A 22979-nucleotide genomic window follows, 5' to 3' on the forward strand; every position below is an offset into this window, starting at 1 on the left:
AAAAATTGGGCTCATTGGAAATCCAAATATATTTTAACTTCTACTACTATGTTAAATACCCCAGTTGATTGCAACAGGTCTAAGCATGTTACTTACCTTGTATTTGAGGATATTTGGCCATGAGCAACAGAGCCCATCTCAGCGTAGTTGCTGTTGTATCAGTACCAGCCGCAAAGAGGTTTCTCACAGTTGACACAAGGTTCTCCATGTTGTAGAATGACTCCGTAATCCCTAAATCCTTATTAACAGATGAAAGACTAAATGTGTTACAACTTAATTTTAAAAGGCGTTCTTGCCATTTTTCATCCTCCAGTTATCGGCCATTTTCATAGAATTAGAGCGGTGGTGATGTTTTATGAATTCATGTTAATCATCAATTAAGTCATTAAAAACGCTAATGATTAACTATAGATTCAAACCTTGTATTATGATATTTCACTTGATTTTAATACCTCTATTTTCTGTTTGTGTGCCAGAAACGAGTCCACAAATCCTCTACACATCTGAGCATTCAAAGTTTCTTGTAAACGTCCGATCAGCTGCTTTATTTGTTTTCTGCTTTCAGCAACATTCTTCCTGATACGCATCCTGTTGCTCACCCATTGAAATATCCAGGGGTAGATATTGTACAACTGTTGTGATTGAAAAGAGAATAACACGTACAACATGTTATTGTACAACACAAAGGCACAATACAAAGGGCAATATGCATGCTCATGGCCCCATGAGTCTGTAATTCTCACTATAACCCACTAAAGGTACATCTTAAAGTGTATTTAATGAAAGACAAAGTGGTACCTGCATTGAAGGAGAGCCTGAAAGTCGAATGTTGTCATTGGCTTGGTCTACCATACATGTGAACTCTGCATCACTGTAATCAAATCTGCTGCCATAGACAATTGAACAGATGATGTTGGAAACTGCACAGTTTATTGACTGGGTAGCACTGAAGGGTTTACCTGAAACAAACAAAAATGAATGAGCAAAACAACAAACAATATTAAATCCTTATCAATACAGGAGAAGAGTTACCTTCATGTCTTTCGAACACTTCGTTCAGATATTGAATCTCCTCAATGATTTTCTCCTCTGACGCTTTTTTGCCCATCCCAAAGTCTCTCAGGTTGCTCAGAGCAAAACGCCTCATTTCTTTCCATGATTCCCCATTGGCAAATAAGATTCCTGTACCTGAAATGAAGACCACATCTTTTTCTCAAATGTTATTTGAACTTTTTGAAATCGGATTACATCGTTACAGCGCCATGGTTGTAGCGATGGAAAAAGAAGTTGGTCGGTCTACTGCTTTTGTCCAGACAGAGATATCTCTAGAACTATTGGATGAATTGCTCTGCAATCTGGTACATTCATCGTTCTTAGAGGATGAATCCCCCAAATCCCTGACTTCTTTAATGATGAAGTACATTCAGAGGCTTGTCAAAGACTTCATCAACTTCTAACTATGCAAAAAGCCTGTCAGTGTCTCAACCACCTCGTATGCATGACGGACTTCAGGCTGCTCCTCAAGGTGCTGCTTTCTACACCTGCACCATGAAGACTGTCCTGACAGGCAGAACCACTGCCTGGTTCAGGAATAGCACCAAGAGGGACTACCTGGCCTGAAGACCATCAGATGTCAACTTACCTCAATCACCCCAACAAGAGAATTGTCTCCCTGCTGCCGCTGCCTGAAGGCCAAAAAGGGTTAGGAGTTCCTTCCCTGGGGTCAATAGTTATCCGAATCAGTGACCAAGGCTGGCTAATGCAATCACCCAGGCTATCACACTTTGTTGTCTTTGTACACACATTACCAAGGCTAATCACAACAACTATGCCCTTCAACAGTATGAACTCATTATGTATTCTAAATTACACAACATTTGCATCAAATGTATGCGTCACCTACATGAACTGTGAGTGGTTATCACTAAAATCCGCTGCTTTATACTTACTATGTGAACCACTTAAGTCATTGCCTGATGGAAAGAGTTGTCTCTCTCCAAACTCCACAGCATAGTTGACCAGTGCCTCCTTCACGGTCTTGTATCCTGCCAGAATTACCACTTTCTGGGGTCCCAAATACACTGTGAACACTGATCCATAGTTCTTGGAAAGCTATGAAACAGAAAAAGAAGTGATCATTATAACTTATCCCACATCACATTAAAGCAATAACCTCTATTACAAATTGCAAACAGGCATTTGAATACCATTTGATTGAAATACTGCAACCACCTGTATGTGTAGCTGTTAACATGTTGTTGTTCTCTTGTTTCTGTTTCTATTTCGTATTGTAATTCCTTCATGTGCTGCAGAACAGGAACCTGCTGTAAACCAGTTTCAACTGAGTTAGGACAGTTTAACTGCTGAGCTATTTTTTCTTTTAATGTTTTCCGATATATTGATGATATTTATAATGATAATAAGTTGCAGTAAAGTGGTTGAAACATCTTGTATCCTACAGTACAGCTATCCATCACTCATAAAATCAAAAATCCCATTATCAATTCCATTTTTTTATATAATTCATAATTATACAATAGTTTGTAATTGATTCCCAAAAAAGATTGATCCAGTACAATCAAATGGCTGAGAGGACCACTCTATATTTTTGAATGGTCTTTAATGCTTTTAGGTAGGGATGCACCGATCTAACTTTTTCAGTCCCGATACCAATAGTGATACCTGCGGCAGAACAGGCATCCAGCGAAATTAACACGCATACAAAAATAGTCAAAAAACAAAAAGCCTAACAAAACTACTAACTATGTATAAACAGGAGCACAAAACCAGATATCAGGAATCAAAGGAATAGTTACTGACACAGGAGAACTCAACTATGGAAATGACTGAGACAATCTGGCAACTGGTAGCTGAACAGCTGGGGTTTAAGTACAGGAGAGTTCTGATGAGCAAATGGAACACAGGTGCGGAACAAAACATAACAAACAAATACAGAGATATAAATGTGTAGAATTGTTATTTAATAAAATAATGGTATCCGATACATGATCAATTGTCACCAATACCTGATCCAGTATCGGATTAGATGGACAAAAGTCCTGTTTGCAAATCTTGTAAAAACGCAACAGTTACTTTTAAAAAATCAGCTTTAATCAGATTCATATAGGAATGTCTGTCTGAATTATACCGTTTTTATGTAGGTTGAAATAGTATAGAAAATATTAAAATAACAGGTGATTCCACACTTTGAACAGCAGTGTATACACCATATACAATTTAGTATTTCACTTACCTCAAACAGAGAGCTGTGGAGAGACTTAAGATTCAGCTGCAGCAAATTGCCAAACACAGGCAGTGGTCTGGGTCCTGGAGGCTCCTTTCTCTGATGGTCAAATCTGGGGAAAAGTACATACAAGACGAGTAGGATCCCAACAATGCCCAGTAGAATGGTTGTACTGGGGGACTGCAGAAAAAGGCTTTCCATGACAGCCAGTAAGCCACACTTTCAACAAAGTCAGAGACAATATTTCTGTGTTTTATGTTGTGCAGTGGCGGATGGTCAATAGAGGGCCATGGGGCCTGGCCCCACCTTTAGCCTCGAAAAAAAAAAAGAAAAAAAAAAAATCCTGCGCTTTTATTTTGATGGGGATTTTGTATGCAGCCGGTCTGCTCGTCATCTCCGCTTGTGTGCACGTCTGAGAACGCGCACCTAGTGGGGCTGGCCCCACCGAGGCGGGTCTATGAAGCAGTTTAGCCAATCGCTGATTAAAGATATAAATGAGTGACATACAATTTAGCCAATCAGCGTCCTCAAATAGATTCAGAGTGGGGCCAAATCGTTGGATGGCCCCACCTAGAAAATTTTCCACCAGCCGCCACTGCAAACAGACAAAGTAGAAAGGAACGCATCACAAGATCATTTTCACGTGCACTTAATCCAATACTTCCTTTAAAATAACTGCTGTGGACAGATACAAATTGCAAACAGGCATATATACACAATTTGATGGAAAAACTGCAACCAGTAACTGGTTGACTCAGTAACTTTAAAGTTGTACTGCCTTAGTAGCAATGAGATCACCACAACTTTACTCTAATTCCATACACAGATGAACAAAGCTGCAGTAACGTGGCCAAAACACCTCATAACCTACGAAGTTATTCATATAATCCTCCTCTCCTGAAGAGTGATAATATCAAATCCAATTTTTTAATACATCACGTTCAAAAGTTTGGAATTAACTGCCACAAAAGCTTGATCCACTTCAGTCAGATGGCTGAGAGGACGACTCTATATTTTTTAATGGTCTTTCGTGCCTTACGTTTTTAGAAGATCCTCTTTACAAATAGATGTAACTTTGTATCAAGGATTTTGCAAAAACAAGTCATGTTTGTGTACATGGAGAAGAAAATAATGTACAATGGTCAAATCAGACAACTGAAAGTGCAGAAAGAGACAAAGATACTTTTAAGAATTAGGAATAAGAAATATAAATGAAAATGTTGTTTACTGAGTATAAATAGCTGAGGCTCGGAGACAGATCTCCGAGCAGCCTTGATCCATGTATACTGTATGTAAATTAACTCTGTCTCCTTCTTGCAAGAATAAATGTCCTGTTTAATGATTTTCCATCGGTCTCGGGTGAATTTTTCTAACAATACACTTTGGGAGGCAAAACTATTCTAAATGTAAATAATACTATTCGTCTGAATTATATTGTTTTTATCCATGTTAAAATATCAGAATAACAGATTATTACCTAAAACAGAGTGCTGTGGAGTGACTTAGGATTCAGCTGCAGTAAATTGCCAAACACAGGCAGTGGTCTGGGTCCTGGAGGCTCCTTTCTCTGATGGTCAAAGTTGGGGAGAAATACATACAAGACGAGGAGGATCCCAACAATGCCCAGTAGAATGGTTGTAGTGGGGAACTGTAGAAAAAGGCTTTCCATGACAGCCAGTAAGTTACACTTTCAACGAAGTCAGAGACAATATTTCTGTGTTTTATGTTGTGTGAGTATTAGAGTGAAGCTTTTTTTTCTAATTTTACCTGACACTGTGATATGGTAATTTATACCCTAAGCTTCCTCCCTTACACTTGTATTGTTTTATTGGTAATGTGTGACGACCCTGTCTGTCTGTTACTCCGTTAGTGTGGCAGTTTTCCCTGCAGGTATTGGAGGTGGGCGTGGGTCATCAGCAGAGTGGAAACACCTGAGCTCATCAGCAACACTGGCAACACATCAGCCCTGTGATCCAGGGCTGATGTTTTTTTCCTTTTGTCCTTTCCCCCTCCCTTTTGGTCCCATATTTTTCTTATCATACCTTTTTAAGTTACCCTTGTCCCATTTTAAAAATGATTTTCTTCCTTTTGCAATTAAGTGTTACTTCATAAAAACTAGTGAGAACTGCTTATTGAGGGTAACTAGTACAGTTTACTAATTTTTGCAGCATGTAGTAGGATAGCTATAGAGAGGCAAAGTCCCATTCCTTTTCTGTACCACCATGGCACCATGGGTAAACAAGTTAGCCAGAAGAAGTATTGACAGACCAAATCAAAGTTGAAAAGCAGTTTTAACATATTTCCATTTATTAAATCCATAGAATTACTACTTTGTTTGTTTCATCAGAAAACATTGAAGAATAGAGTGTGTCCAGTATTTTTAGATTAGTTCTCTAAAATGTTAAATAAACACATGGACCAAAATAATAAAGAAATTAGATATAAATGTACATTTAAATTTCAGATGCTAATACACGATGCCATTTTCAACCCCTTCCTGCATTATAAGAAAGTAAACCCTTGACACATTACAACAAAAGTACAATCATTTGTGAAAATAATCAAAAGTGACCTGGAAGCTGGAATACATAGGCGATTGAAGCCATCTCATTCTAAAGAAAAGTCCATCAACATTTTATCTATGGTAAAATAGCCATTATAGAAGACAACCCTCAAAATAATGGTTAATTTGAACAGCTGTGTGACACACACACACACACACAAACACACGCACACACATACACACAGTTGAGAATTACGAAGCCCCAACTCCTCAAATACCGACAGTTGGATGCAACAGACTTTCTATTAACCTCCATTTAAAAACCCACCTGTGTCATAATTAGACAGTCAGAGCAACTGCGTAATATATAGAGCCAGATAGTCAGCAAGGATGGATGGGTAAAAAAAACACAGGACTGATTGTGTCCAGTGCAGAGCGAACAGCAACTTGTGTCACAGCAGTCGTTAGTCACGTGAGTCGTTGGTCACTCGGTATTGGCGTCAATCGTTAAGTCAGTCAAGTTAACGTCAACCACATGCTTACCTATTTAAGTGGTTTTGTTGCCCAAACCTAACTCCCTGTGAAGACAGACGTTTTTTTGAAAAGACACTAAATATAACAATTGGAAACAGAGGCATCTCTGTACGTCCAAAACTGACGCTAGAGGGAAACCTAGAGAATCATAGTTAGAAGCTTCCAGTGGTGGGCCATCAGGGCCTGCAAGGCCTTCTCTGCTGGCCTAGACAGAATCACAAAGTTATAGCTATTTTATAATTTTTCATAAATACACTACATGTATTATAATTTTTTTCCCCCATTAGCTTATTTTCTCATTGCACAGCTACCGTCTTCCTCAGTTGCTCTGCTTCCAGTGCAGCTTGTTTTAAGTAGAGCTTTTATCCAATCAGATTTCACCTCTGTGTCTCTAGGTAAGAAGAGAGGCCCAAAGCCTGCAGACTCACCAGTGAATACCTTTGCAGTTTAAGTGAATGGGGACGATATTGTTGATTGTCATAGTCTTCAACCAATCAGATCTTTAGTTTGACATGTTGGGCGAATTCTTTGACATGTCAGAGCCTTCTAGCCATACGTGATTGGTCAATGGGCTAGCGTGACGTGTTGGGCGGTGACAATCCCAATATCCGCTGCCTCTGTCGAGCGGACATTTTCAGCCCTCAAACGCATTAAAACGTATTCCAAGAAATACAACTGGGGACACTCTGTCTTTACTGGCGTCCATGAATCAAGGGACTTCTTACTTGAACTAAAAGGCACGGATGTACTGAACAACCGTGAGATTACATTCTGTAACAAAGAAAGGATGGACTTTGTCTTTAAATAGAGAACAGCATCTTTGGTAAGTTGTTTTTACATCTGCAGTAGCTTTAATATACTCGTTTATATATTATTATTTGTACAACAAGCGTAATTATTTGATGAGTTGGAATATTATGTGCCAAATGAAATCATTCCAAGCACATAATGTGGGACCGTTCAAGACGTAAGTAGACGAGTATTGAAAGTTTTATTAAAGGCCATTATACACAATACAACTTTACCATTCCTTTATAGTTATTCACAATTGGAATTAAATGAAATGCAGTGCAAAGTTATGCTCATTTAATCTGGTACAGTGCCTCGAATGGAGACATTTATGTTTAAACTGTACATGGTCCCTTTTAAACAAATTTGATTAATAATAATAACATCTGCCCGATGGTGACAGTGTTTCAACACTTTGATGTTTTGGCTAAAAATATCATACCTTTTCAAGCAGTTTGATTGGTGCAGCTGTAAATTAGCTCATTGTGACAGAGTAGTCAATTCATTTTCTTACTGAGACACCAACCTTGCTTCAGCAGTTAAATTAAAGAAACAATTTGTTGAATAAGCTGGTTTCAGAGTGGACAGCAGTGTTACCTTTTCAGTGGCATTACAATCTCAAAAGCTTTCCACTAAAAGCTTTTGACAATGCTCGAGTACTAATTTTGAAATCCCTCACGACTGACGGCACACAGCTCATGAGGTGTCGGGTTGAGGGTGAAGCCCACAGCCGGAGTCAGATCCAGTTCTTCCTCTGGGACTCCAGGTGGAGGAGTGAAACGAAAGCGCTGGAGGAAGGAGGTGAAGAAGAGGAAGAGCTCCATCATAGCCAGACTTTCTCCTGGACACGCCCTCCGTCCTGTGAGAGAACACGCTTTAGATAATCTGAAAAACTTTGATTGGTATTGGAAAAAAGTGTCAGCTGAGCTCGCTAACCTGCAGAGAAGGGCATGAAGGCGTCTCTCTTGACAAACTTCCCATCCTTTTCCAAGAAATGGGCAGGATTAAAGGTGCGTGGACTCTCCCACTCGCTTTCATCCCACAGAACAGATGTCAAAAGAGGAAACACAGGGGTCCCCTTGAAGGAGACATTTATTAATGCTTACAATGTTTTAAAGAGCACTATAAACTACTATCTTTATGCAGCTTTCTAGAATCAAGTTTGCAATCGCATCATGTTTCATTACTCTGCGTGAACTGGAAAACTTGTTTTCATCAGTCAGATTCTTACCTTTCTTATGAAATAGCCCTGAAAAGTCACATCTGCGCTGGTGATGTGAGGAATAGCGATGGGAAGGATATTAGCGAGTCTCTGTGTCTCATGGATGACAGCGTCAGTGAAGGGAAGGTTCATCCTGTCCTGTGCCTTAACTTGACGGTTCCCAACCACTCTGCTCAGCTCTGCCTGGACCTGGTCTGGAAATTAGAAGAAAAAAAAGAAGTGACAGTGGCTAAAAAACAAAGCAGCAGTAAACCATGTTTTTGTCGCCAATTCTGTAGATAGACCAACATAATTGCTTTTTATAGTCATTTGAGTGAACACACTGCACAAGACATTGCAATAGTTATATCACAGAATTTAGCACAAGCAAGAAAAAATCCATCTCAATGCCATTAGTGTAATTTTACGACCAGCTGGTTGAACATTGCACTCATAGTAGGTCAAAACTATGGAAATTAAGTAATTTTTCATTTTTACCCAAAGTACTCTTGGTGCATTCAGTTTCAATGGGGTTCTTTTTCGAGGTGTTATTCAATTTAAATGGTGATACTACCACGGACAGAACAAATTGAACCCGTCATTGAATCTTTAGTTAATTGTAGTTTAAAGTTACTGTTTGGTAGTAAAAACTAATTCTCCTGGGTTGCAGCAGTCAGGATATGTTAAAGAAAGTGTTGGTAGATAAACTAGCAAGAGTACTAGTAATTGTCTTTTTCGATGAAAGTAGCTAGCAGTACTAGCTCCAAAAGTGCTAAATCTAGCCGGACCGTAGCCGAGTTGACAACACTGACAGCTCGTCCCTTCGGGCCTTCCTCCAAAGCCAAAGAGCAGTGACAGAAGTCGTGCACCAGGAGATGCTCCTCGCCCTAAAAGCATGGTTTTCTCCTCACAGGCTTCAATTTTGCTCATGTGAGCAGAGATGTTCTGCATGGAGTGATGTGAAAGGAGTAATTAGTGTCCGTGGCTGTTTGAGTTGCACACGTGTGACCTCTACACACATGCATGGATCTCATTTGTGCTTGTGGATTTTGACATTGATCTGCCTTCATACTATTGGCCAAAAATTATCATAATGAACGTAAACAACAAACATGGCTATCGTTACTCACAGCTGTCAAGCTAGCAACTTGTGAAAGACTTCAGTGATGAGCAATGAATGCACGAGCAGAATATGTGCAGGCAGGCAGGAATTTAGGCAGGTAGAATTAAATGATTGTTCGGGCTTATTACAGTCCTGTGATAGTCACAGATACCAGATTTCTTTTGTCAAAGCATTTGATTCATTGGTTACTGTCAGGATGTAATGAGCAAAATGAAAACTGCACACGGTGCAGACACAATGGTATATCAAAGAGAGCCCACGGTTGGGCAGATATTTTACTGCAAGGTAACTGGATTTTATTAGAACAAACAGAACAAATACAACATGAAAATTGTATTTACTAGTCTAAAGGCTCCCTTTGGCCCCGAAAAATTGGGCTCATTGGAAATCCAACCCACTGACCTTTGTGGCATGTTGTTCCATCTGTTCTCTCCCTCTTTCCTGTCAATCTTTGACTGCATCAAATTAAGGTAACATTTTTATATTTTAACTTCTACTACTACATTAAGTACCCCAGTTGATTTCAACAGGCCCAGAAAAAGTGGGCTCATTGGAAATCCCAAAGTGTTTAAGTCCAACCCACGGACCTTTGACAGGAAAGAGGGAGAGAACAGATGGAAAAACATGCAGCAATCTTTGACTGCATCAAATGACGTGAAGTACAACAGTTGGGGACTGCATCTGTCTGCAACCGGACGAAGCATGTTACTTACCTTGTATTTGAGGATATTTGGCCATGAGCAACAGAGCCCACCTCAGCGTAGTTGCTGTCGTATCAGTACCAGCCGTAAAGAGGTTGCTAACAGTTGACACAAGGTTCTCCATGTTGTAGAATGACTCCGTAATCCCTAAAGCCTTATTAACAGGTGAAAAAAATATAAGTGTTAAAACTTAACATTTTAAAAAAGGAGCTCGAACCATTTTTCATCCTCCAGTTGTTGCCGTGTTCATAGATATAGAATGATGTTTAATGAATTTATATAAAAAAGTAATAAATAATTATAGATTCAAACATTGTATTATGATATCACACTTGATTTTAATACCTCTATTTTCTGTTTGTGTGCCAGAAACGAGTCCACAAACCCTCTACACATCTGAGCATTCAAAGTTTCTTGTAAACGTCCGATCAGCTGCTTGATTTGTTTTCTGTTTTCAGCAACATTCTTCCTGAGACGCATCCTGTTGCCCACCCATTGAAATATCCAGGGGTAGAGGTTGTACAACTGTTGTAATTGAATAGAAAATAACACGTACAACATGTTATTTTGTATATCACAAAGGCAAAATAAAAAAGGTCAATATGCATGCTATGAGTCTAATTCTCACTATAACCCACTAAAGGTACATCTTAAAGTGTATTTAATGAAAGACAAAGTGGTACCTGTATTGAAGGAGAGCCTGAAAGTCGAAGGTTGTCATTGGCTCGGTCTACCATACGTTTAAACTCTGCATCTCTGTAATCAAATCTGCTGCCATAGACAATTGAACAGATGATGTTGGAAACTGCACAGTTTATTGACTGGGTAGCACTGAAGGGTTTACCTGAAACAAACAAAAAACAAATGAGCAAAACAACAAACAATATAAAATCCTTAAGAAGACATGATACAATACAGGAGAAGAGTTACCTTCATGTCTTTCAAACACTTCGTTCAGATGTTGAATCTCCTCAATGATTTTCTCCTCTGCCGCTTTTTTGCCCATCCCAAAGTCTCTCAGGTTGCTCAGAGCAAAACGCCTCATTTCTTTCCATGATTCCCCATTGGCAAATATTATTCCTGGACCTGAAGTGAAATCAATTACACATGTTTTTGTCAAATGTTATTTGAATCGTTTCAAATCAGATTACAATAATTTCAGAAAAATGTCAGCAAGAAGTTGAATGATTTCTCTCAGGGGACTTCACCATGCACAAAGAGCATACGGGAATATCGCAAAAGAGTGGGACAAATCATGAGTCCTCTCTTATCCTGGGCATTATATACCGGCGCCCTAAAGATGAAAGTGCACATTCAGGTCTTGGAGCGTACACTTGATCTGCTGTGATATTGTGAGCAAAATTCATGGTGCACTGGTCTATCATACAAGTATTACCGCATACAGGTTTCCCTGTTATTCTGCCACCCAGTTTAACAACCATGTCCAGTCTGTTCTTGTTTTATGCAGACAGCTCTTGCTAGCTCCAAGGCTGTAGCGATGGAAATATAAGTCGGATGGTCTATTAGTATTCTCCAGACAGATATCTCTACAACTATTGGATGAATTGCCATGAAATTTTAGCTCAAAGCACAACTGTTCCTTACGCAGCAGCTGTTGACTGTGAGCTGTAAAAAAATCCGCTGCTTTGTACTTACTCTGTGAGCCGCTAATGTCAGTGCCAAATGGAGGGACTTGTCGGTCTCCAAACTCCCCAGCATAGTTGACCAGTGCCTCCTTCACGGTCTTGTATCCTGCCAGAATTACCACTTTCTGGGGTCCCAAATACACTGTGAACACTGATCCATAGTTCTTGGAAAGCTATGAAACAGAAAAAGAAGTGATCATTATAACTTATCCCACATCACATTAAAGCAATAACCTCTATTACAAATTGCAAACAGGCATTTGAATACCATTTGATTGAAATACTGCAACCACCTGTATGTGTAGCTGTTAACATGTTGTTGTTCTCTTGTTTCTGTTTCTATTTCGTATTGTAATTCCTTCATGTGCTGCAGACCAGGAACCTGCTGTAAACCAGTTTCAACTGAGTTAGGACAGTTTAACTGCTGAGCTATTTTTTCTATTTATCTTTTCCGATATATTGATAATATTTATAATGATAATAAGCTGCAGTAAAGTGGTTGAAACATCTTGTATCCTACAGTACAGCTATCCATCACTCATAAAATCAAAAATCCCATTATCAATTCCATTTTTTTATATAATTCATAATTATACAATAGTTTGTAATTGATTCCCAAAAAAGATTGATCCAGTACAATCAAATGGCTGAGAGGACCACTCTATATTTTTGAATGTTCTTTAATGCTTTTAGGTAGGGATGCACCGATCTAACTTTTTCAGTCCCGATACCAATAGTGATACCTGTGGCAGAACAGGCATCCAGCGGAATTAACACGCATACAAAAATGGTCAAAAACAAAAAGCCTAACAAAACTACTAACTATGTATAAACAGGAGCACAAAACCAGATTTCAGGAATCAAAGGAATAGTTACTGACACAGGAGAACTCAACTTTGGAAATGACTGAGACAATCTGGCAACTGGTAGGTGAACAGCTGGGGTTTAAGTACAGGGGAGGTCTGATGAGCAAATGCAACACAGGTGCGGAACAAAACATAACAAATAAATACAGCGATATAAATGTGCAGAATTGTTATTTAATAAAATAATGGTATCCGATACATGATCAATTGTCACCAATACCTGATCCAGTATCGGATTAGATGGACGAAAGTCCTGTTTGCAAATCTTGTAAAAACACAACAGTTACTTTTAAAAAATCAGCTTTAATCAGATTCATATAGGAATGTCTGTCTGAATTATACCGTTTTTATGTAGGTTGAAATAGTATAGAAAATATTAAAATAACAGGTGATTCCACACTTTGAACAGCAGTGTATATACCATATACAATTTACTATCACTTACCTCAAACAGAGTGCTGTGGAGAGACTTAAGATTCAGCTGCAGCAAATTGCCAAACACAGGCAGTGGTCTGGGTCCTGGAGGCTCCTTCCTCTGATGGTCAAATCTGGGGAAAAGTACATACAAGACGAGGAGGATCCCAACAATGCCCAGTAGAATGGTTGTACTGGGGGACTGCAGAAAAAGGCTTTCCATGACAGCCAGTAAGTTACACTTTCAACAAAGTCAGAGACAATATTTCTGTGTTTTATGTTGTGTGAATATTAGAGTGAAGCTCTGTCCTAATTGTACTTGACACTGTGAGATGCATGTCTATATATATACCCACTTTTACTGTCCTTTAGTTAATGTTCAATCGTTACGTTTTTTGGATCACAGAGTCCAAAGGTTTGTTAGAATACATTTGACTATACTATATTTACCCAAAGCTGGCAAAGCGCTGAAGGAGGGAGGTGAAGAAGAGGAAGAGCTAAACTGAATCATGTCTTAAGAATTGTAACAAATGTGTGGGGATTCATATAGGCAACTGACCTCATTCATGCTTCACACCCCCATAATCGTGTGTCTGGTGGTATAGTTTTCTTTGCACTCCCTCCACGAGTTGTTTCGTTACCCTTCTGCTTTGCTGTGCGTTTGGGGTGGGGGGGTGTGGGGTGGGGGGTGGGGGGGGGGGTGAGTATTCTGTCCCAGTATACTTTCTCCTCTCTGTCTGCGGCTACGACCATTCGTCCCGTAGCACTCCTTTCTTTTACTGTAATTTGTGGCATGAAGTATACTGGACATATACCTTTTACTGTCTTAGATATATTGGATGGAATGGATTTCCTGTGTTTTTAATACCCTGTTTAAAGTATTTAATGTAATAAACTTTGTAATCTTGGGGTAATCCTGTCACAGTCCGTCATTAACTGCCACGTGTACCAATTGAGGATCTGTGGGCTTTTAGTTGGTTTGGGCCAGTATTAAAGGTACTAAAATATTAAAATCGTAAACCAAATCCGGGCGTGCCCGTGCTCGCTAGCTACAACATGGAGTTGCTTAGAACTCACAAAAACAGCCAATGCTTTCGAAGGCATTTTCATGTCTAACCCTCTTACCACAAAAACAATACCAAGGCTGGGAACTTGGCCTTGGTGGATGCATCGGCGGACCGAGGACATCTGCGAAGGGGGGATGGGGAGGAGATAATGTGCATATAATACTTTGTTAAACTATTCTGTGTTGTTAGACCTCCGAACCATCTGTGGGGAAAGAGCTCTGACCATTCAGCTGAATTATTCTCAGTGTCTGTTCAATATAATACTTAAAGACATTTGAGGGATCTTCAGAGAAAGAGACGGATAACTTCTAGGCCCCACTTTCTTCCCATTCAATTCAACATTTGCAGGTCATTAGGAAGAAAATTCCCTTTACTTCCGAAGAATTCCCGTATGCAATTCATAACAGTTTTAAATGTTTTATTCTTGATTAATAAGCTTGTCTATTATGTTTCATGATTGTGTTTTCATACTTTATAAATGATGGATTCCTCATTTGTAAATTAAGTGTTATATATATTACAAACCAATTATTGAGGAGGATTATTAAGGCATTGAATGCCCTATCTAAGCTTTGTAAGGCTTAGTTAGTCCTCACTTTAGATGAGGTCACACAAAATACTTTACTAACGACTAGTAACTACCTGAATTAATCATGAATTGCAGTATTAATACATGATTATAAAGCATATAATAACATCGACCCTGTTAGTGCATATCTGAATCATATATATATATAAATGCATGAATAATGTACATCTAAATAAGTTCTTAATCATTTACTTACACTTTATAAATGATCTTATTAATCATCTACAACTCCTTAATAATTGGTTTGTAATATATATAATACTTCATTTACAAATGGGGAATCCATCATTTATAAAGGATGAAAACAAAATCATGAAACACATAATAGACAAGCTTATTAATCAAGAATAAAACATTTAAAACTGTTGTGAATTGCATACTAATGAGTGTTAATGTAGGAACAATGCTTTATAAATGATGAATTAAGTGTTTACTCATACTTAACTAATGCTTCATTGTGTGTAGTTATTATAGTGTTACCGAAAACAGAAATTCAAAGAACAACATTGACCGCCACGAAGCATTTTCAAAGTAAGAGGCTTGTGTTTGGGCAGAGATAGGTCATAGTGTGTTTGTAATCTTGTTTGTTTTGTTTTAAGTTTAGTGTACTGTTAACGTGTTATTGTGCATTTCTACAGACCGCAGAGTTCCGTTAATGCTGTGTAAAGTTGCAGCTGTGTTGTTGCTGTGATAATTGGGTTGCTTCAATGCTGGTATAAGAGTATTATTTCAAGCTGCTGTAATAGTGTTGTGTTTAGATCAGTCACCGCGAGTAAGGTTGTAAACTGTAACTTTATCAGTTAAAAAAACAGTGCCACAGCTGCCAAGATTGCCAGTCGGGTTTCTGTGTGATAAAGTAACGGTTGCTGTATTTTACTGCGGCGGTGAGGATCTACCTTCTTTGAGTGTTTTTGCTTTTCCTGATTGTTTGAATCAACCCAACCACATACTCATATAGGCTGTGCTGTTATGCTCATCACAGACACACGTGATGTGTGAGCGTGGCCTATATTGTGTGCCTCATTACTCAGATAATCGCGGCCTCGCCGCCATTTTTGTAGTTTTGCGTAGCGTAATAACGGACGCCATTTTTCCTTTGCACACACGTTTTTTAGATAGGCTTGTAATTGTATAGTAGTTAGTTTGAATAGTAATGGCTTGCTCAGTATTGTTGGAATTTAATAGACTATTATACTTTAAAGAGCATCTTTCTGTGATTACTTTGTGCATTGCGTTTGCTTTTTGGTCCCTGATCTAAGAGTGGTGCCCCGTTATTTGTTAATAATCTTATTGATAATTATATTTAGGTCAATAACTTACTTTTCATATTTGTTGATAACAAAACACGCTCCTGCCAGATCCCAACATATGTGTCCTGGTTAACTTGTATTATATGAGACAAACTTGTTTTATTTAAGGAATCGAATATGCAGGGACAGAAGCTGATGGGGAGGAAGGAATATCAATGGACAAATTAAATTTACTGAAACCAAAATAAGGATTACGAATAATTCTTTATTACAAGCTACGCTGTGGAAACGTTCTCTGTTCAAGAGGTAAGTATACGAGTATTAAACATTTTATCTAAGGCAATAATACACAATACAACTCTACCATTCCTTTATAGTGATTCATATTTGGAATTAAATGAAATGCAGTGCAAGGTGTTGCTGTGAGGTCCTACAGCTGAAATAAAAACATCCACAGATGGCTGCTATATTGATAACATAAAATTTATGATAAATCAATAACAATCTCTGCCCTACGGTGACAGTGTTTCAACACTTTGATGTTTTGGCTAATGAATCAAAAATATCATATAGCTTTGCGAGCAGTTTGATTGGTGCAGCAGTAAATTAGCTCATTGTGACAGAGTAGTCAATTCACAGGTTAAAGAAATGTTATCCCATTTTCTTACTGAGACACCAACCTTGCTTCAGCACTTAAGTTAAAGATCAAATGTGTTTAATAAGCTGGTTTCAGAGTGGACAGCAGTGTTACCATTTCAGTGGCATTACAATCTCAAAAGCTTTCCACGATGCAAAAGTGTTTGACAATGCTCGACTACTAATTTAGAAATTCACGACTGACGGCACACAGCTCATGAGGTGTCGGGTTGAGGGTGAAGCCCACAGCCGGAGTCAGATCCAGGTCTTCCTCTGGGACTCCAGGTGGAGGAGTGAAACGAAAGCGCTGGAGGAAGGAGGTGAAGAAGAGGAAGAGCTCCATCCTAGCCAGACTTTCTCCTGGACACGCCCTCCGTCCTGTGAGAGAACAAGATTTAGATAATCTGAAAAACTTTGATTGGTATTGAAAAAAAGTGTGAGCTGAGCTCGCTAACCTGCAGAGAAGGGCATGAAGGCGTCTCTCTTGACAAACTTCCCATCCTTGTCCAAGAAATGGGCAGGATTAAAGGTGCGTGGACTCTCCCACTCGCTTTCATCCCACAGAACAGATTTCAAAAGAGGAAACACAGGGGTCCCCTTGAAGGAGACATTTATTAATGCTTACAATGTTTTAAAGAGCAGTACAGACTACCATCTTTATATAATGAAGCATGCAATCGCATCATGTTTCATTACTCTGCGTTAACTGAAAGACTTGTTTTCATCAGTCAGATTCTTACCTTTCTTATGAAATAGCCCTGAAAAGTCACATCTGCGCTGGTGATGTGAGGAATAGCGATGGGAAAGATATTAGCGAATCTCTGTGTCTCATGGATGACAGCGTCAGTGAAGGGAAGGTTCATCCTGTCCTCTGTCTTGACCTGACTGTTCCCAACCACCCTGCTCAGCTCTGCCTGGACCTTGTCTGGAAATGAGAAAATAAAAAGATACAGTGGCTAAAAAAACAAAACAGCAGTAAAGTTATTTTTACCAATTCTAGAAAGACTGACATGATTGCTTTTTACCAATCCCATTAGTGTAATTTAGTAATTTTATGACCAGCTGGTTGAACATTGCACTTATAGCAATAGATCAAAACTAAGGAAATTAAGTAATTTCTTATTTATATCTAAAGTACTCTTGGTGCATACAGTTTCTATGGGGTTATTACATTTAAATGGAGATACTACCACGGACAGAACAAATTGAACCCGTCATTGAATGTTTAGTTAATTGTAGTTTAAAGTTACCGTTTGGGAGTAAAAACTAATTCTCCTGGGTTGCAGCAGTCAGGATATGTTAAAGACAGGGTTGGTAGAGAAACTAGCAAGAGTACTAGTAATAGCCTTTTTCGATGAAAGTAGCTAGCAGTGCTAGCTCCAAAAGTTGCTAAATTTAGCAAAACAGTAGCCGAGTTGACAACACTGACAGCCCGTCCCTTCAGGCCTTCCTCCAAAGCCAAGGAGCAGCTCCTCACCCTAAACGCATGGTTTTCTCCTCACAGGCTTCAATTTTGCTCAGAGATGTTCTGCGTGGAGTGACGTGAACGTACTCTCAAAAGTAATTAATGAGCGAAGTTGTTCGAGTGCACACACGTGACCTCTACACATGTGCGTGGCTCTCATTTGTGCTTGTGGATTTTGACATTGATCTTTCTTCATACCATTGGCCAAAAATTATAATGAACGTAAACAATAAACATGGCTATCGTTACTCACAGCTGCCAAGCTAGCAGCTTGTGAAAGACTCCAGTGACAAGCAATGAATGCTCGGGCAGAATATGCACAGGCAGGCAGGAATTTAAGCAGGTAGAATTAATTTATTACGGTTAGCATTACGGCTATCACAGCATTTGATTCATTGATTACCGTCAGGATGTAATGAGAACAATTAAAACTGCACACATGGTGCAGACTCTATGGTATATCGAAGAGATCTAACACCGCCCCATGTTGGGCAGATCATTTACTGCAAGGTAACTGTATTTTATTTACTAGTCACAAGCTCCCTATGGCCCAGAAAAAGTGGGCTCATTGGAAATCCCAAAGTGTTTAAGTCCAACCCACGGACCTTTGACAGGAAAGAGGGAGAGAACAGATGGAAAAACATGCAGCAATCTTTGACTGCATCAAATGACGTGAAGTACAACAGTTGGGGACTGCATCTGTCTGCAACCGGACGAAGCATGTTACTTACCTTGTATTTGAGGATATTTGGCCATGAGCAACAGAGCCCACCTCAGCGTAGTTGCTGTCGTATCAGTACCAGCCGTAAAGAGGTTGCTAACAGTTGACACAAGGTTCTCCATGTTGTAGAATGACTCCGTAGTCCCTAAAGCCTTATTAACAGGTCAAAAATGTGTTAAAACTTAACATTTTAAAAAAGGAGCTCAAACCATTTTTCATCCTCCAGTTGTTGCCGTGTTCATAGATATAGAATGATGTTTAATGAATTTATATAAAAAAGTAATAAATAATTATAGATTCAAACGTTGTATTATGAAATCACACTTGATTTTAATACCTCTATTTTCTGTTTGTGTGCCAGAAACGAGTCCACAAACCCTCTACACATCTGAGCATTCAAAGTTTCTTGTAAACGTCCGATCAGCTGCTTGATTTGTTTTCTGTTTTCAGCAACATTCTTCCTGAGATGCATCCTGTTGCCAACCCATTGAAATATCCAGGGGTAAAGGTTGTACAACTGTTAAAATTGAATAGAAAATAACACGAACAACATGTTATTTAGTATATCACAAAGGCAAAATAAAAAAGGTCAATATGCATGCTAGGAGTCTAATTCTCACTATAACCCACTAAAGGTACATCTTAAAGTGTATTTAATGAAAGACAAAGTGGTACCTGTATTGAAGGAGAGCCTGAAAGTCGAAGGATGTCATTGGCTCGGTCTACCATACGTTTAAACTCTGCATCTCTGTAATCAAATCTGCTGCCATAGACAATTGAACAGATGATGTTGGAAACTGCACAGTTTATTGACTGGGTAGCACCGAAGGGTTTACCTGAAACAAACAAAAAACAAATGAGCAAAACAACAAACAATATAAAATCCTTAAGAAGACATGATACAATACAGGAGAAGAGTTACCTTCATGTCTTTCAAACACTTCGTTCAGATATTGAATCTCCTCAATGATTTTCTCCTCTGCCGCTTTTTTGCCCATCCCAAAGTCTCTCAGGTTGCTCAGAGCAAAACGCCTCATTTCTTTCCATGATTCCCCATTGGCAAATATGATTCCTGGACCTGAAGTGAAATCAATTACTCATGTTTTTGTCAAATGTTATTTGAACCGTTTCAAATCAGATTACAATAATTTCAGAAAAATGTCAGCAAGAAGTTGAATGATTTCTCTCAGGGGACTTCACTATGCACAAAGAGCATACGGGAATATCGCAAAAGAGTGGGACAAATCATGAGTCCTCTCTTATCCTGGGCATTATATACCGGCGCCCTAAAGATGAAAGTGCACATTCAGGTCTTGGAGCGTACACTTGATCTGCTGTGATATTGTGAGCAAAATTCATGGTGCACTGGTCTATCATACAAGTATTACCGCACACAGGTTTCCCTGTTATTCTGCCACCCAGTTTAACAACCATGTCCAGTCTTTTCTTGTTTTATGCAGACAGCTCTTGCTAGCTCCAAGGCTGTAGCGATGGAAATATAAGTCGGATGGTCTATTAGTATTCTCCAGACAGATATCTCTACAACTATTGGATGAATTGCCATGAAATTTTAGCTCAAAGCACAACTGTACCTTACGCAGCAGCTGTTGACTATGAGCTGTAAAAAAATCCGCTGCTTTGTACTTACTCTGTGAGCCGCTAATGTCAGTGCCATATGGAGGGACTTGTCGGTCTCCAAACACCACAGCATAGTTGACCAGTGCCTCCTTCACTGTCTTGTATCCTGCCAGAATTACCACTTTCTGGGGTCCCAAATACACTGTGAACACTGATCCATAGTTCTTGGAAAGCTATGGGGAAAAAAAAAAAAAAAAAAAAAAAAAAAAAAAGCAGTGATCGTTACAGCTTATATATATATATATATATATATATATATAAAAAGGATATTGTCTGGTTATTAAGTTTTGCAGCCTTAGTATTGAAATCATCACAACATTACTCTTAATTCCAGTCAGACAAAGTAGAAAGGAACGCATCACTAGATCATTTTCACGTGCACTTAATCCAATACTTCCTTTAAAATAACTGCTGTGGACAGATACAAATTGCAAACAGGCATATATACACAATTTGATGGAAAAACTGCAACCAGTAACTGGTTGACTCAGTAACTTTAAAGTTGTACTGCCTTAGTAGCAATGAGATCACCACAACTTTACTCTAATTCCATACACAGATGAACAAAGCTGCAGTAACGTGGCCAAAACACCTCATAACCTACGAAGTTATTCATATAATCCTCCTCTCCTGAAGAGTGATATCAAATCCAATTTTTTAATACATCACCGTTCAAAAGTTTGGAATTAACTGCCACAAAAGCTTGATCCACTTCAGTCAGATGGCTGAGAGGACGACTCTATATTTTTTAATGGTCTTTCGTGCCTTAAGTTTTTAGAAGATCCTCTTTACAAATAGATGTAACTTTGTATCAAGGATTTTGCAAAAACAAGTCATGTTTGTGTACATGGAGAACAAAATAATGTACAATGGTTAAATCAGACAACTGAAAGTGCAGAAAGAGACAAAGATACTTTTAAGAATTAGGAATAAGAAATATAAATGAAAACAGTTATTGGTACCATAAACTGAAGCTTGAAAACAAAGACAGACTTTAAATCATATGAACAGGAACAGGTTCCCGTTTCACTGTCTAGTGCACAATAATGCCTAAACAAGCTGAAATGTACAGGTGTGTTACTTTATTAATGGCATTCTTAAAAATTAGAAATAGGTTAGTGAAAATGTAGCACTATTGGAATTTGAGCAGGGAATATCAGCTGAACATCCAATGGCCTTACAAATCCTGTTCAATCTAACCACCAAAAAAATCGCAGGGGGGGGGGGTACTGTGACAGTATTCTCGAGGGGCAAAAGATTAAATTGCATTTTAAATAATCTATATACACTTTGGGAGGCAAGACTATTCTCAATGTAAATTATACTATTCGTCTGAATTATATTGTTTTTATCCGTGTTAAAATACCAAAATAACAGATTGTTCCACACTTTTGAACAATGCAGTATACAGCCAATTTAGTATCACTTACCTTAAACAGAGTGCTGTGGAGTGACTTAAGATTCAGCTGCAGCAAATTGCCAAACACAGGCAGTGGTCTGGGTCCTGGAGGCTCCCTTCTGTCACGCTCAAGGTCGAGGTAATATACATACAAGACGAGGAGGATCCCAACAATGCCCAGTAGAATGATTGTAGTGGGGGACTGCAGCAAAAGGCTTTCCATGACAGCCAGTAAGTTACACTTTCAACAAAGTCAGAGACAATATTTCTGTGTTTTATGTTGTGTGAGTATTAGAGTGAAGCTTTTTTTTCTAATTTGGGCGTGGGTCATCGGCAGAGTGGAAACACCTGAGCTCATCAGCAACACTGGCAACACATCAGCCCTGTGATCCAGTTTTTTTCCTTTTGTCCATTTTCCCTCCCTTTAGGTCCCATATTTTTCTTTTCATACCTTTTTAAGCACCTGCACATGGGTTGTTTACCCATGGCACCATGGGTAAACAAGTTAGCCAGAAGAAGTATTGACAGACCAAATCAAAGTTGAAAAGCAGTTTTAACATATTTCCATTGATTAAATCCATAGAATTACTACTTTGTTTGTTTCATCAGAAAACATTGAAGAATAGAGTGTGTCCAGTATTTTTAGATTAGTTCTCTAAAATTTTAAATAAACACATGGACCAAAATAATAAAGAAATTAGATATAAATGTACATTTAAATTTCAGATGCTAATACACGATGCCATTTTCAACCCCTTCCTGCATTATAAGAAAGTAAACCCTTGACACATTACAACAAAAGTACAATCATTTGTGAAAATAATCAAAAGTGACCTGGAAGCTGGAATATATCGGCGATTGAAGCCATCTCATTCTAAAGAAAAGTCCATCAACATTTTATCTATGGTAAAATAGCCATTATAGAAGACAACCCTCAAAATAATGGTTAATTTGAATAGTTTGAACAGCTGTGTGTGTCTCACACACACACACACAATATATAACCAAAATAGTTTTCCATAATATTTACTCTCCAAATAAAACATACTTAGGTGACTTAAGATTAATCTATCCTTTGGTTAATCTAGAATTATTAAAACGATCCTAACACCCAGTCTAAAGGTCTGTAAAACTGAATATAACACTAGTCAATTAACAGGTTAAAGAAATGTTATCCCATTTTCTTACTGAGA

At 38.6% G+C, this 22979-nt stretch overlaps 2 protein-coding genes across 2 annotated transcripts in view; both read right to left on the reverse strand.

Annotated features, from left to right (window-relative positions):
* LOC306709508 (cytochrome P450 2K1-like) overlaps window positions 1–3460 on the reverse strand; it is a gene marked incomplete at its 3' end in the record, with an annotated part of 5430 nt that extends 1970 nt beyond the window's left edge. The window contains exons 1-6 of the mRNA XM_079177686.1: window positions 3254–3460; window positions 1950–2112; window positions 1033–1188; window positions 799–959; window positions 453–632; window positions 97–238 (exon numbers count right to left, since the gene is read on the reverse strand). Of these exons, the coding sequence (XP_079033812.1) occupies window positions 97–238; window positions 453–632; window positions 799–959; window positions 1033–1188; window positions 1950–2112; window positions 3254–3445 (994 nt within the window). The 5' untranslated portion in view covers window positions 3446–3460. The remainder of the gene's footprint in view (window positions 1–96; window positions 239–452; window positions 633–798; window positions 960–1032; window positions 1189–1949; window positions 2113–3253) is intronic.
* A 4269-nt stretch (window positions 3461–7729) lies between these two features.
* On the reverse strand, window positions 7730–22009 carry LOC306709234 (cytochrome P450 2K1-like; the record flags this gene model as incomplete). Its single annotated transcript, XM_079177301.1, has 17 exons — window positions 7730–7929; window positions 8007–8148; window positions 8302–8486; window positions 10108–10249; window positions 10779–10939; window positions 11026–11181; window positions 11752–11914; window positions 12456–12484; window positions 16762–16941; window positions 17019–17160; window positions 17304–17488; window positions 18760–18894; window positions 19074–19266; window positions 19425–19585; window positions 19672–19827; window positions 20398–20560; window positions 21818–22009. 17 exons carry the CDS (start codon window positions 22007–22009, stop codon window positions 7730–7732), a joined length of 2685 nt encoding a protein of 894 aa, XP_079033427.1.
* Between the last annotated feature and the right edge of the window lie 970 nt (window positions 22010–22979).

This window comes from Pholis gunnellus (assembly GCF_910591455.1).
Source record: "Pholis gunnellus genome assembly, chromosome: 17".
Lineage (NCBI taxonomy): Eukaryota > Metazoa > Chordata > Actinopteri > Perciformes > Pholidae > Pholis > Pholis gunnellus.